Source organism: Melanostigma gelatinosum (assembly GCF_949748355.1).
Source record: "Melanostigma gelatinosum genome assembly, chromosome: 9".
NCBI lineage: Eukaryota > Metazoa > Chordata > Actinopteri > Perciformes > Zoarcidae > Melanostigma > Melanostigma gelatinosum.
In genome coordinates this window covers 24907894-24922165 of record NC_136642.1, presented here as the reverse complement: position 1 = coordinate 24922165, position 14272 = coordinate 24907894, and the positions used below count along the sequence as shown (strand labels likewise).

At 40.6% G+C, this 14272-nt stretch overlaps 1 protein-coding gene across 1 annotated transcript in view; it reads left to right on the top strand.

Annotated features, from left to right (window-relative positions):
- Positions 1–4253: 4253 nt before the first annotated feature.
- cep162 (centrosomal protein 162) overlaps positions 4254–14272 on the top strand; it is a 34009-nt gene continuing 23990 nt past the window's right edge. The window contains exons 1-7 of the mRNA XM_079275320.1: positions 4254–4315; positions 5472–5573; positions 5959–6043; positions 10552–10680; positions 11258–11429; positions 13297–13373; positions 13464–13525. Coding sequence (XP_079131446.1) covers positions 5514–5573; positions 5959–6043; positions 10552–10680; positions 11258–11429; positions 13297–13373; positions 13464–13525 — 585 coding nt within the window. The 5' untranslated portion in view covers positions 4254–4315; positions 5472–5513. The remainder of the gene's footprint in view (positions 4316–5471; positions 5574–5958; positions 6044–10551; positions 10681–11257; positions 11430–13296; positions 13374–13463; positions 13526–14272) is intronic.

Sequence of the window (14272 nt, the reverse complement as noted above, 5' to 3'; positions counted from 1 at the left end):
TACAGAACTGATGACACATACATGTAGGTGCAAGGGAACAAGATGTGACGTTAATGAATGAGGGGGAAACAATGTGGGAACTTAATTAATTCATGTCATTATTATAATTTATATGTACATTTATGAATATATATATATATATATATGTATATAGGTGTGTGAATGAAATAAAAAAGTTATTAATAAATACATTTTAATTACAAGAACTATAAATGATTGAAAATGAGTTATTGAACATAGCAACTGATTGAATTATTAACTGATTATTCATTTAGAAAAACTATATTATGAAAAAGAACTATGAATGAATTATTGAATATATGATTGAAAAACTGATTAAAACTAAAAATCTTTACAGTATATTAATATCTGTACACAGTAATCCTTCTGAGCAGGCATTCTAGGCAGGAAACAGGAAGTCCTCTGTAGCGTAGGCCGTCTCATTTCGGAGACCGCATGGTCCAGCCTTCGCGGTCCTCAAAGGACGGCTGGGTCCTCCGAAGGATGCAGCCCCTGAATTGAGACACAGCTACTGACTCCAATACAGTGGCTCGGATCAAATGGTTCATCATCTGTATAGAGAGTGTAATGAACCCAGCTTCTACTACCCTGGAGTTCAGGAATTAAATTAAACACCGTGCAACATTATAATTGAAACTAACTGGTGGTCAAAATCATAGCTGCTCAACATCAGGATCCATTATTACAAAATGGAAAGAATATGACAACAAAACAAATCTTAAAGAGAGGGCCAAACCCCAAGGACCAGACAAGGAAGACATTAATCAGAGAGGCAATGAAGAGTCCAAAGGTGACCATTAAAGAGCTGGAAGAGTCCACAGGGAGGATTTGAGTTTCTGTCCACAGGACCACTTTAAGCTGTTCGGTTCATTTGGTTGTTGTAAAAAGATAGAAAAGCTCCAGAACGCTTTAATTAGCAATGCCAGCTAGTGACATACAACACAGTGCAGAAGGGTCGGTGGACTGTCACTACACAAGTCCTGTTTCATGAATGGAGCATTTCTTCTTCTTTGTGTTGTTGAACAGCAGTTAGCACCAGCTGATGCGCTATATCACCCACTTTGCATAACTATTATGTCGGTCAAATTCTGAAACGTATTCCCCAAAACTAGTCTTGTTGAGCGGCAACGTTTGGAAATAATATGACAATATATGACAAGTCTTGTCTTTAATTTGAATTCCCACTATAATAAATAGTATAAATTGACCATGCTTACCCATATTTCTGTTCCATAAAACCATATATGCAACAAAATGCTGATTGATAAGTGTTGTTCACCTGCATCGGAAATGCTGACTTAAAGTCCCTCTCTTTGTTGTCCGGTTGCAGTCTTTCTCTCCATGAGCACAGCTTTTCTCACTAACCGCACACTAACAGGTGGGACGTGAAATACGTTGAAGGCAATGTTGCTGTAGCCTTCAACGAAGGCCAGAGGCCGATGCGTGTCCTGGAGCAGTTGTATCTTGGTGACGTTCGCCTCCATCAGCAGGTGTGTGTACATTTTCATGTCGAGATTCTTGAGACTCAGGTCCTCACGTTTGTCATATCTGTTTAAAAAGAAAATAAAAAATACAAAAATGACTGCGATAGTAATGTTGGGTGCATTATTTTTGGACAGATTTTCGTTCAAAACGAAAACACTAACCTCCAGTTTCTGTTCTGCTCTAAGAAGCGAGACACTCCAGTTTCAGCAGCATAGGTGTCGATATGGACAAAGACATCTGAGGTGTCAGAGGCATGGTGTAACAATGTGAGAAGCATGCATTCAATGACTGATGTCAGTATACAGTCTTATCATAAGACTGGTGGAAAATTTTCGAGGTAGGGCCATCCTATCAATTTCAGCAAACATCCCAGTATGATTTAATGCAAAAAAAATGAAAGTATCAAACACGCATTACTACTTTGCAGTTAAATATTTAACATTTATTCCAACACGAAAAAAGCAGTAAATAACACTTATATAATATAATATAATATAATATTACATGTTTATTTATTGAGATGCCCCTATGGACCTTGTTATAGGAGGTAAAGATCAGGAGAAGTAACATGAAGGGTAATTATGAATACTGATGTTAAATTAAGCTATGATGAGTTTTCACTGTTAATTTAACATCTCTATTACATGTTGATGCCTCCATGACCAAGTTAAGCAGATGAGACTGAGGACAACTAAATACGTTATTAGCATGACGTCATCCAGCTAGCCAAACCTGTCTGGTGTACAGCTAGTACAGAAGCTTCGCATGTACTGCTTCCCTTTCCCGCGAGTCTGCTGTCTGATTGTGAGGTCAGGCTGATCTGATATCAGCTCTTTGGCTGCAGAATCTCCGCCAAAGTTCTCCTCTCAAACGGGGGTTGGAGGAGGAGTGCTCGCGCTGGCGCTCGCCTGTAGAGACTTCTCCTGACAAGAGCGCGCAGCTAGGGGGCCAAATCTTTCTGGCCCCACACTGAATCTATTTGAGGGCACTGATTGGCTAAATTGTATGTCACTCATTTATATCTTGAATCAGCAATTGGCTAAACTGCTTTATAGACCCGCCTCTTTTGGGCCAAAACGATTTGGCCCCCCTAGCTGCGTGTTCTGAGACGTGTCGTGCACACTGGCGGAGAGGACGAGCAGACGAGCACACAGGCGGAGAGGACGAGCAGGAAAAGCATATATTTTGCGCAGATATCATATTTTACACATATTACTGGGTACATTCCATAGTTCAAAAACACAAATATTGACAATTTGTATAATTTATGATTATAAATACCATTTACATCATTATACATATTCAAGACGTCTAGTAGTAGTAATGTCTCTGTGTAGTAAACAACTGTCAAATCAAATAAAGAAAGCACACATTATATTTTAACAAATATTATTCTCATTTTTCAAATTTAACTGGATGGATTATAAATACATAGAAATACATGAATACATGTTCTTCTCATTTCAAGTAAAATAATGGCTGGATTAAAAAATTAATTACGTAATGAAATTCTATTTAGAAAAAATATTTTCACTGAATTGCCATGCAGCTTTAAATTCAGTTCATTCAGGGTGAAGTGAAAAATCCACAATATTATATTTTTCTCATCTTCCAAAAAGAGAAATTAGTGTTTGAAGAATTCACCTATATGAGTCTGTCCAGTCAGAGTCTAATGACTCTGGTCTCTTTGGCCATTTCTCTCTTTTGGAGATCATCCTATGATTTGACTTTCACAACTCACACCACAAGTGCCGTAAATGCTGGAATAATTCCACTGCATAAAAAATTCCCTTCAAAATAAAATCACAAATTCTTTTTGTTTGTCAGGCAAAGGCCCGCGACCCACTGAAAACGGGTCCGCGACCCACTTTTGGGTCGCGACCCACCAGTTGAGAATCACTGGTCTAAAGCATGTGAAGGTGAAGGTGAAGGTGTGAGCGCATCAATGTATAAAAAATATGGAATGATATGTCATATCATCTATAACTTGGGTAAGTGATTACTTCAATATGAAGGAAATATTCCTATTCATTGAATCATCAATTGATCACACTAACAATGTGAGCTGCAACTAACAATTATTGTCATTATTGATTAACCCGTCAATTGTTTTTTAATCGACTTGCAGATTAAACGACTAATCGTTTCAGCTTTGAAGAATATCATATCATCTTTAAACGTAATTTAAAAGTACAGCATTAAACGCATATACATTTTTAAGCAACACTTTTAGGCAAAGGAAAGGAAGACAAAACGTAAAAAAACAAAAGTATCAGACACTGATATAATTGTATATTTAAAAAACAAAGAAACACAAACCAAATTCTGCGACCCATTGTGTTTGCTGGTGGCAGCGCTCCTGGAGAGTTTATGTGTGATATGTAACTTAAATATATTTGTTAAGTGCACGTGGCACTGTTTTCTGGAATATGTAGAACTATCTACATGTTATTAATTTGGCTTCTGGTGGTCAGTTTATCTTAAATAAAATGCAGCCGATCAGAATAGCATAATAATGGTGAATTGATCAAAGTATTTTGTGTGCGTCACATTCTACCTGCACAGAGGTACAGCGTGTCCACATACTTTTGGCTATGTATCGCCACAAAACCTTTCTCGGTCTGCTCGTCAGTCCATTGGGTATTCATTTCCGATGACGGATTTCTTTCGAACCAATCAGGTTGGTTTTGTCACCCGGGTGCTGTTGCGGGAACTGCCAGACACTCAAACTAGCAAACCACGTCGGAGGACGTCTCAATCCACAAGTGTTCAGCAGAGAGGAGAGAGCTGACAAAGTGGAGTCTGTAAGGTGAGTTCTGTCGATGCAAGACTGATACATGCCGCTAATGAACGGGTAGTGGGTAGAGCGTGTTCCGCATGCAGTGGGAAGAGTTAGCTTTTCTAGCCAGCTAACGTTACTAGCAAACATAAGGAGATGAGCTGCTTAGCTACTGCTAGTTGTATCAATTTTCCTTAAAACACCGGAAGTAAGGTCAAACTTTCTTCAAAATAATAATTGATGCTCTACGTAACTGCTCTAGCATTTGTGCTACCGGTGCTAACCCTTTATACAACTAACCTAGTAGACAACTTTATTTTGACAGTTGGACGGTAAGTGGTAACGTCAACGTTTAAGTCCGTCTCTTAAGACCTTGCTGACAACGTCCCGTTCGCTCTTAAATGTATTTCAAAATGCATATCACTATTCGTGTTGTGGTGCACTGTAACCACGTATAAATCGTCAGGTTATTATGAAAGATTCGGCATAAGATGTATGTTTCTAATGCTAGTCCTGTAATCAAAGCGAGTGCTCTTCTGTGTATTACATGTTTATTAACAAAGGAAATGATAACTTAAACGATGTGATTACACTGCTTTGCTTAGCCTGTTATTTACAGTCACAAACATCATCCATAAGTTATAGGCAACTATTGTCCAATTATGTCTGTCATAAACTAAGGTATTAATAAAAGCTTTGTAAATAGTTATTCCTCAAATTCATACCTGAATAAATAGGAACAAACTGTTACACTTGTAAGTGAAGTTGAATGTGTTTGAGCTGTTTTCGCAGCACTTCTGTTGAAGGCTGTCTAAGGGATTTCTGTTGTCTGGAGTAGAACTGGCTGATATTTAATATATGAAGCCTAAATCTTTTCACAAAGTTGTGGCAATATTTTGGGTATACATTTTGGTGCCTTCATACAGTATTTCATCTTCACTGAGGATGAGTTGGGAGGGAATATCTTCACCATTCAATTCACTTGAATACATCGGTCATCAACCCCAAATGAATATCTGCACCACATCGGCCGACTCATTGATCGCCAGTATTTAGTGTTGGCATTCACAAGGACAAGAACACATTTAGCCATTTAATGCTTAACGTATGTAACAACATTTGTTTCAAAATATTCGACACTCGTGAGGTGTCATTTCTTTCCCTAAATTCTTCTTGTCTTTGTCAGCTGTCTTGGTTCCCATTGGCTGATGGGGTGGACAGCATCACTATGTCTCACAGACTGACCATGGAGGAGCTCGATGACCAGTTTGAGCTGTTCTTGAAGGAGGTAATGTAACTTAATGTACAGTATGGAACTGTTCAAAGATTATCATGACACACATTTAGATGGCATGAATCACACTCACAAAGACACGGAGATGCAACATGGCTGGCTTCATCTGCTTGTTAAAGTGATGCCTGTCCTTCATTTAGACATCGATGTCTTTCAATGTTTGTTGTGGCTCAGTTCAGGACAGGACATTTATAGAAAGAGAGAACATAGTGTTTGAACACAGTGGATGTCCCGTTTGTTTGTTTTTTGTTGATATTTACTGCTATATTACTTCTTTACTTATTTATAATACTTGTTTTGATCTTGTTTTTTACTATGTCTCTTGTTTGCACTATTCTGTATGCTGTATCTCTCTGACGTAAACCTGATTTCCTGTCAGTCCGTTTCAGATGACTCTGACAAGCAGCCCGGCGCTAAAAGCAGTCAGAAAGATGAGGAACACAGCGGCGGAGGAACGGGGAGAGGTAATAACGAGGAGAGGATTCTCCATCAAAGAACAGCATGGACGTGGAAGTATCTTAAGAGCGATGCCTCCCCCTGGGGCTGGGCGGTATACCGGTTTCAATTTCCCGTACGACATGAATTTTTCATATACCGTCATACCGGTGCACAGCCGAAACAACTTCTGTTGCTCTTCAACAGGCAGCAAAATATATTGTTCGCAGCTAGGAGTGCTCTGGACGGAGCTAGTTATCGTACCTGTATTGAGAGGGAACCCTACTCATGGTTTACTTTTTAACTTTATAACAACAATTATTATAACAACAATTAACAACCCACAACGAATGCTCTTTAACAGGGCAAAACACCACGACACAACAGTTTGTGACAGATAAACAATTTGTAGCACGAATAATTGTACATTTATAAAATTTCTCCGCCGAACTGCATGCTGGGTAAAGCATGGAAATCGGAGGTGAAGGAAACAGGAAGTGACGGAAGACACGCCCACACAAACAGCTGTTCACCGCTGAAACTTAACAGCCAGCCAGCAGAGGCTGATGGCTGATGTGTAGTGAATCACATCACGTGATGCAGATAATCCAATCAAAATGCATTCTGACTGAGTTGAGCTGCACCATGATACAACGTTCAAGTTGTGTAAAGTAAAATCCCGTCTTAATCTCTTTGGGTCGAGGCTTGTCATTAAGGAATGACTGTGGATTCCACAGCCAGACCAGCTGAGAACATTATATTTTCCTGAATTTAGGCTTTTGCATTTTCTAAATGCTCGGTACATAGTTACAGCCTTAAAAACGAATAGAAGCTGTGGCGCCATAATGTGGTTATAAGGTGGTATTTCAGCTGCAGGACCACTACATTGAGGCGGAAAAAAATACCGTGATATACCGTGAAACCGGTAGAGTCTTAAAAAATACCGTGATATGGATTTTTGGTCATACCGCCCAGCCCTACCTCCCCCATCAGGTGGAAGTCATTCCTTATTCACAGGGCAGAATGAGATGCAGGAAGAATCTCTTTGGTTTGTATCCTACTCCAGGAGCGCATTGTCACTGACAACATACATCTATAATGACTTGTGCTGTACACACACAATTATTTGGAATTGACGAAGGCATAAGTGTAATTTTTCGCTGTATTCATGTCGGATGGGAGTTACGGACAACTGTCCAGAAGCTTTTGTTGAGGTTATCGTTAGAACTGAAAACATGAGTCAAGTGATGAATTTGCAGCTTTCTCCTTTTTTAAATGTATTGATAGTGAATTGAATATATTTGGGTTTTAGACTGTTTGTCGAACAAAACAAAACATCACTGTGCATTTTTCACTATTTTCTGATAATTTTTAACTGAAAATAATATGCAGAATAATCGATATATCTACAGTGCCTTGCATAAGTATTCACCCCCCTTGGACTTTTCTACATTCTGTCATGGTATAACCACAGAGTAACATTGATTTCATTGGGATTTTATGTAATGGACCAACACAAAATAGTCATTTGGAAGTGGGGGGAAACATAGCGTTTGGCCTCAATGCAAAACGCTATGTGTGGCGGAAACCCAACACTGCTCATCACCCTGAGCACACCATCCCAACAGTGAAACATGGTGGTGGTAGCATCATGCTGTGGGGATGCTTCTCTTCAGCAGCTACAGGGAAACTGGTCAGAATTGAGGGAAAGATGGATGGAGCCAAATACAGGGCAATCCTTGAAGACAATCTGATGCAGTCTGCAAAAGACTTGAGACTGGGGCGGAGCCGGAGGTTCGTCTTCCAGCAGGACAATGACCCTAAACATACAGCCAGAGCAATAATGGAATGGTTTAGATCAAAACATGTTGCTGTCTTAAAATGGCCCAGTCAAAGCACAGACCTAAATCCAACAGTGAATATATGGCAACACATGAAAATTGCTGTTCACAGACGGTCTCCATCCAATCTGACTGCGCTTCAGCTGTTTTGCCAAGAAGAATGGACGAACATCTCTAGAAGTGCAAAGCTGGTAGAGACATACCCCGAAATACTTGCAGCTGTAATAGCAGCGAAAGGGGGTTCTACCAAGTATTGACTCAGGGGGGGTGAATACATATGCACTCAACACTTTTCAGATTTTTATTTGTAAATCATTTTGCAAATCCCCCCACTTCCAAATGACTATTTTGTGTTTGTCCATTACATAAAATCCCAATGAAATCAATGTTACTCTGTGGTTGTACCATGACAAAATGTAGAAAAGTCCAAGTCTCTCTCTCGCTCTCTCTCTGTCCCTCTCCTCTTTTACGACTGATGGCTTCAGATGTCCCACTTGACAGTTTCCCCGATTTCAGCCAGTTTAGCATATTTAAATTAATGTTGCTGAATGCATGAAGTTCGCTGTTAGCGGAGGTTAGCTGCACAAGCTAGGCTGGCTAGTGTGTACGACTGGCGGCAGGCGCAAGACTGCCGGAAGGAGCTCAAGTGCATTTATTAAATTGTACGTTTTTAATTTTAAATCTTACAAAGGGAATGTTTTTATTCTGTGAAAAATCCCACTTTTTAAATTAAAATTACATTTTTTTTTAATATTTAATATTACACCATCAGACCGCCATTACACTTTTCCTCTCGTGCACCCCCTAGAGGCAGCTCACCACACTTTGGGAATCCCTGGAATAGACTAATGAAAAACAATGACCGTCCAGCTTATGTTTGAAGGAAGGCCTCTGTATTGTCAGTCTGAAGAACATCTGAGGTACTCGTATGTATGTTAAAGGGAGACAGACTCCCTCTTGCGCTCTCTTCCTGTGCCTGTAGGCTCTATCGCAGCGAAGCACAGAGAGAATGGCCTTCTTTGGGATTACGTTAGAAGACTGAAAACTAAAGTAAGATAAGTCCAGTCCATCCAGCGGTCTGTGTTAAAGAGGAGAGGGGGAGCAGCCCCCCCTGAACACTACTAAATGAAACCAAGCAGCCATCTTTACCTCATAGGGATGTGTAACCACTTCCTGTCCATTCAGCGTCCATCCTCCTTGAATACAATGGGGTGGGTGTCAGGTCCGTGCTGCCCTACCATGGATGGGTCCTCCTGGAGTCTTGCAGGCTGTTCTCTGACACAGAACTCTGAGTTCTCTGACACAGAACTCTGAGTTCTCTGACACAGAACTCTGAGTTCTGTGTGGAAGATGTAGAATTGATGTCGCTACCCCTGTTGTGTTTACACCGCCAATACATTGCTGTTTGAAGTGAAATCAACAGTGAGATTGATCTTCTTTTGAAAATTGGCTTTTCTTTGAAATGGGCAACACAAAAGCACAATCCATTGCAGGGAATTTTAATAAAAGATGGCCAGTGTGTGTGGATGAATGTCAAAGCCTGGTGTAGTTTAGATGTTTCATTCTGATAGCTATTCCAGATTTCATTTGACAGTTCACCGACATTATTTACTCTGTTTCTTCCTGCTGTCCGAAGTCGTCAGCGCGGAGCACTTTTATAGGCCGGTCCCCAAACCTCGCTGCAAAGCTTCTGATAAACCGGTTCAATTGGACACGACCCACAAAGATACAGCTTTGAGGGTTTGCCGAACCGTGGAGAGACACAGAACTCCGTCCGATGGCGCTGACAGTGTGAGCAGTGTGTCAGGAGAGAGGAGCCCTGATGAGGCTCCACCAGCCAGCACTGATAGTCATTCCCAAGATGGTAACTTCAGCTCGAGTTCTCAAACCCTCTGGTAGTAGAGTAGTACCACTAGTTCTGTTACGTTTCTGCCTTTGTCTCTGTTAAGCTTTGAGTTTTTAGATTTGATGTTGATGTTCTTCTGCCTGCCACATGAAACTAATAGTCTTGTAAGTTTGCTTAGCGATACATTAGATATATCTGTTGCATCGGATGTAATTGGTTGTGTCATTGTTCACTGCCTGATGGAGGTTCTTCATTAAATCATTTTGATAAACTGGTAATTACATTTAACTTCCTTTGAACTTAAATGTCTCCAATTTAACTTTAGCAGAGAGTGGTTGGCAGTACAGGGTCATAGTAGTAGTACACAGTGTGTGTCCTCCATCCATCTCAACATAAATGGGAACACGTGAAATTGTGATATTTTTCACCATTTAGCATGTGGTTTATTAAGGATGACCACAAACGGCCTCAAGCTGGAAAGAGAGAGACAAAAGTCTAGTAAGTTGTGACGGCACTGACCGATGAGGAGAGGTGGGTACAGAAAGGAGAGGAACGATATTCATTCTAAGAAAATGTCCTTAATATTCACACACTCTTTTGGTTATATAGACCTGTGTCAGCATCGAGGCTTGAGTCACAGATTCATCCAGGTTCCATCAACCGGTACTCGCAATCAGTCTCCACCTGCAGCTGATAGTCCTCAGTGTTGAATTACAGTTGACACAAGAGGAATAAATGCTCTAGAATAAATACCTCCAAGTATAATAAATAGCTTACAGCTGTTAAACAGCTGTTAGTCATAATCTCTGAACAAGGTTCACTCCTGCTTTTCTATGACACTTCCCTCCAGGACTGCTGGGATCTGGGAAGACTTTCAGGAAGTCTGTTCGACAGGAGGACGAGGATCCAGGAGATGCTGGTTTGAAGGAAGACGGGCTGAAAGCAGCTGACATCAGCAGAGACAGTATTGAGCTAGAGGGTGAGTCGAGGACAACAGATGAGCAGGGTGAGACATGGGGACAAATACTTCAATGCCTCCCTGTCAATGATAGCTGTGGCGTTTTTTACGTCCGTCATTCCATCTATTCCGTTTTCATGAACGCAATATTTCAAAAACATTGTGAGGCAGATGTCCAACTGGATCAAGGATGAACTGGATCGATTTTTCACTGTGACCTCATGTCCGTCCCATTCTCCTGAACGTGGTTTCTCAGGAACTTCTTGAGCGAATTTCCTTACATTTGGCACAAATGTCCACCTGGACTCAAGGATGGATCAAAGGTCTTGGCCATAACTTATGAATCCATATACTAATTATGACAATTTCACACAAAAGTGATGACATTTTGGACGGATATGGCTGTAAACTGCAACATGGTTGGTGGAGGCATACAACCTCAATCTATTTTTGAAAGTCCATTTTGGCTGGCAGTTAGTTGGATCACATTTCATATCGAAATCAAAACAATGCTAGTTGTCTATGGTTGAGGTTTTCTAAAAATATCTGACTAATAATTCAGTTGAGAAATATCACACTGCTCTCTTTTTGTGTGCAGACTCAGTGACGTTACCAGCTGCTAACACGACCGGCTTGGACACGATCGAGGAAGAAGAGGAGAAAGCCAGGTTCTTTGCCCAACTAGAGGCAGGAGCTCTGTCATCTATAGATTACTCCATTCTGAACAGAGAGCTGGACTTAACAAGTTCTGCCATCGCTACTAACCTCAGGTATGTAAGCAGCCATGATGGCATATTACACTATGTAAGCACTGAATTAGTCTGAACAGATCAACCATGAAGGAGTCCCACGTCCAGATGTTTTGGTGCCAACACATTTGTGTTTGCTAGACTAAACCTGCTTGTTGCTCTTCTTGAAAGTGGCGTTTGTTTTCCACTCCATCAGTGTTCTCCAGTTGCTTGCACACGTTGCTTGTACAATGCACAGTACTGGGCTTCCTTTTGGCAGACAGTTGGACCTCATGCAAGAACATTTTCGTATTCATAAAGGTTTTACTCTTTCTGTGAGGGTCGCTCGTACAAGGGTTCAACACCAGATTCAGCAAATCCTCTTGAAGACACAAACTTGCTGTGAATGGCTCGTTTCAACTTCATCAATGTACTTGGGATGTTTGTAAAAATCTGATCATTAGCATCAACGCCTCTAAATGACTTTAACAGGCCACCGGGTCTGCCATGAAACAGAAGGAATACAAAGTGTCAAACTGCGGAGCTTCAAGTCCTGCTGTTTGTCAAAAATGTATCATATTTAACTCTGCAGCTGTCATTGTACAGTCGTACTAAGACAGAAAGGTTACTTTGTTGCAAAGTGGGTGGTATGTGCAAAGATACAAAGCCGGTTCCCCTTTAAATCCGAGTAGTTCATGACTTGTGAGGCGGTCATGGATTATGAGAGGATACACTCATTATAGGGGATGTTCACCTGTAGAAAGACTGTGGGAGGGTAAGACATTTCTTGGCAACGACTGAATTGCAAACGTTGTGTTGCAAATTGTAAACACACTTTTTCATAGATTGTATCGACGATTGGTAACATTAACGGTCAATCAATGGAGTAATCGTAATATTAAAATAAACTTGCTGATACCAAATTATAGGATAATATTTCCACAGCAACGTATTGCATATTCTCTGGCAGCATTGCCTATGAAAAATATATAGGTGTAGAGGCCAAGACATATATAACGCATTCAGTATAATTAAATAATGGATTACATGAGTAAAAATAATCTCTGCTAACGTATAGTTTTAAAAGATAGACGCTCAAAATCAACTAAATGTAACGATGCAACAAGAGAGAAGATCCTAACAAACATGTCAGCATCCTGATTTCTGCTTCACTTAGCATGTCGACATAGTTGAGTATAACATGGTACAACCTGGTCCTCATCACTCCAGCAGCTGGAAACACTACGGCTGTATCCAATGAAGCTTAGATTGAGGTTTACAAATGAACCTTTCTAATGTCTGTCATCATATTTAATGAAAAGATGAGGAAATATGGTTTATACGTGTTATTTATGGATATCCAGAAATACTGGTGTGCCAGCTTTGCCAGTCCGGGGAATCTGGTTGACTTATCCAGTCTGTCAGCTTTGTGTACAAGGATGGGTAAAAGAAGACGTTCTAGACCTCCTTGTCTCCAGCTAAAGCCATGTCAGTCAAATATAAAGACACAGCACACTACCAGCAGTCTGGGTTAACTAGATGTAGCTTGTAAGTCATAAAAGAATTTTCTTCTAAATTTACTGGTGACATGGGTCATATATTGTTTTGGAAAATCCCCTTGTCTGGTACAAAGTAACTCCTGCACTGGATAGCTAACGTTCTGCTACGGATCATGAGTTTAGTAAATATTGGACTACTCTTACCTCTGTGATATTAACTGTAGATGGGGCTCGGAGGTTCCTCAGCCCTTGACAGATGTGCCAAAAGTTAATGTTGAGCAGTGGAATTGCACACTAACGGACCACATGCGTACTTAGGGGGTCTTGGACACCGTGTCTTTGATGCTGCTCTGCCCTTGGAGATCAACATGGTGAATGTAACGTAATGAGGATGAATGTCGTCCCTCCAGGAGAGCTGAGGAAGTCGTGGGGCAGAGTGATGATGAAAGCAAGGCCAGAGTCCCAGAGACGGTCAGAGAGTCTCCAGGTAGGACTAATACACCTTTGAACCCCTTTAAACCTTCATCTCTGTCTGTCATCTGAGTATCTCAATCACATCCTTTCTCTCTCTCTACAGGATCTCCTCACTACAGCGAGGACTTTGAGGAAGAGGAGAGCAGAAAAGAGCTGCTGGAGGAGGTTTGTAGTTTATGATTAAACTCAGAATGTGTTCTTTGGTAAGTTCGGACTTTATTAATAAACAAAACTATTTCAACTTGAGGTTCACTCACTAACTTTTCAGCTTTCAGCTACATGACTACTGTTGGGATCTAAAGGAGCGTGTTTGGGTTATCAGCATTTAAGAAACTGAATTCTTGACATCAATAGAATTATTGATGTATGTAACAATTATTAATGATTATTAATAAAAACGGGGCACCACCCTGCGAACAGGGACCAATAACCAAACGATAAAACTAAGTCTCATAATTAGTAGTCACTCATAATGTCAATAGTCTGCGTATGACTACACATTCAGTGACAGTGAAGGTTTTAAGTTCGAGCACAGGCTACTACATACAGTCTTATCAAATACATATGCACAAGTAATCACAGACGACTGCTCCTGAAAGTATAACAGAGTTTATTGAATCAAAATAATAAATGATCAGATCAATTACTATTGCAACCAACAAACGTTATCATACAATTTTATATGCCTAAACTAAAGAATGAATAAAATGGATGAGAGTGTATGTCTGTGTGTGTGTGTGTGTGTGTGTGTGTGTCTGTGGGTGAAAAGGAGGGGGAGTCTTACAGCTACAGCTAGAGACTACAAAGATGGCGGCGTCGAGTGACGCTGGCCAAAAGGGGAGGGGCCTTAAGAACTACAGCTAAAAACTACAAAGATGGCGGAGTCGAGTGACTCGGACAAAATGGCAGTTA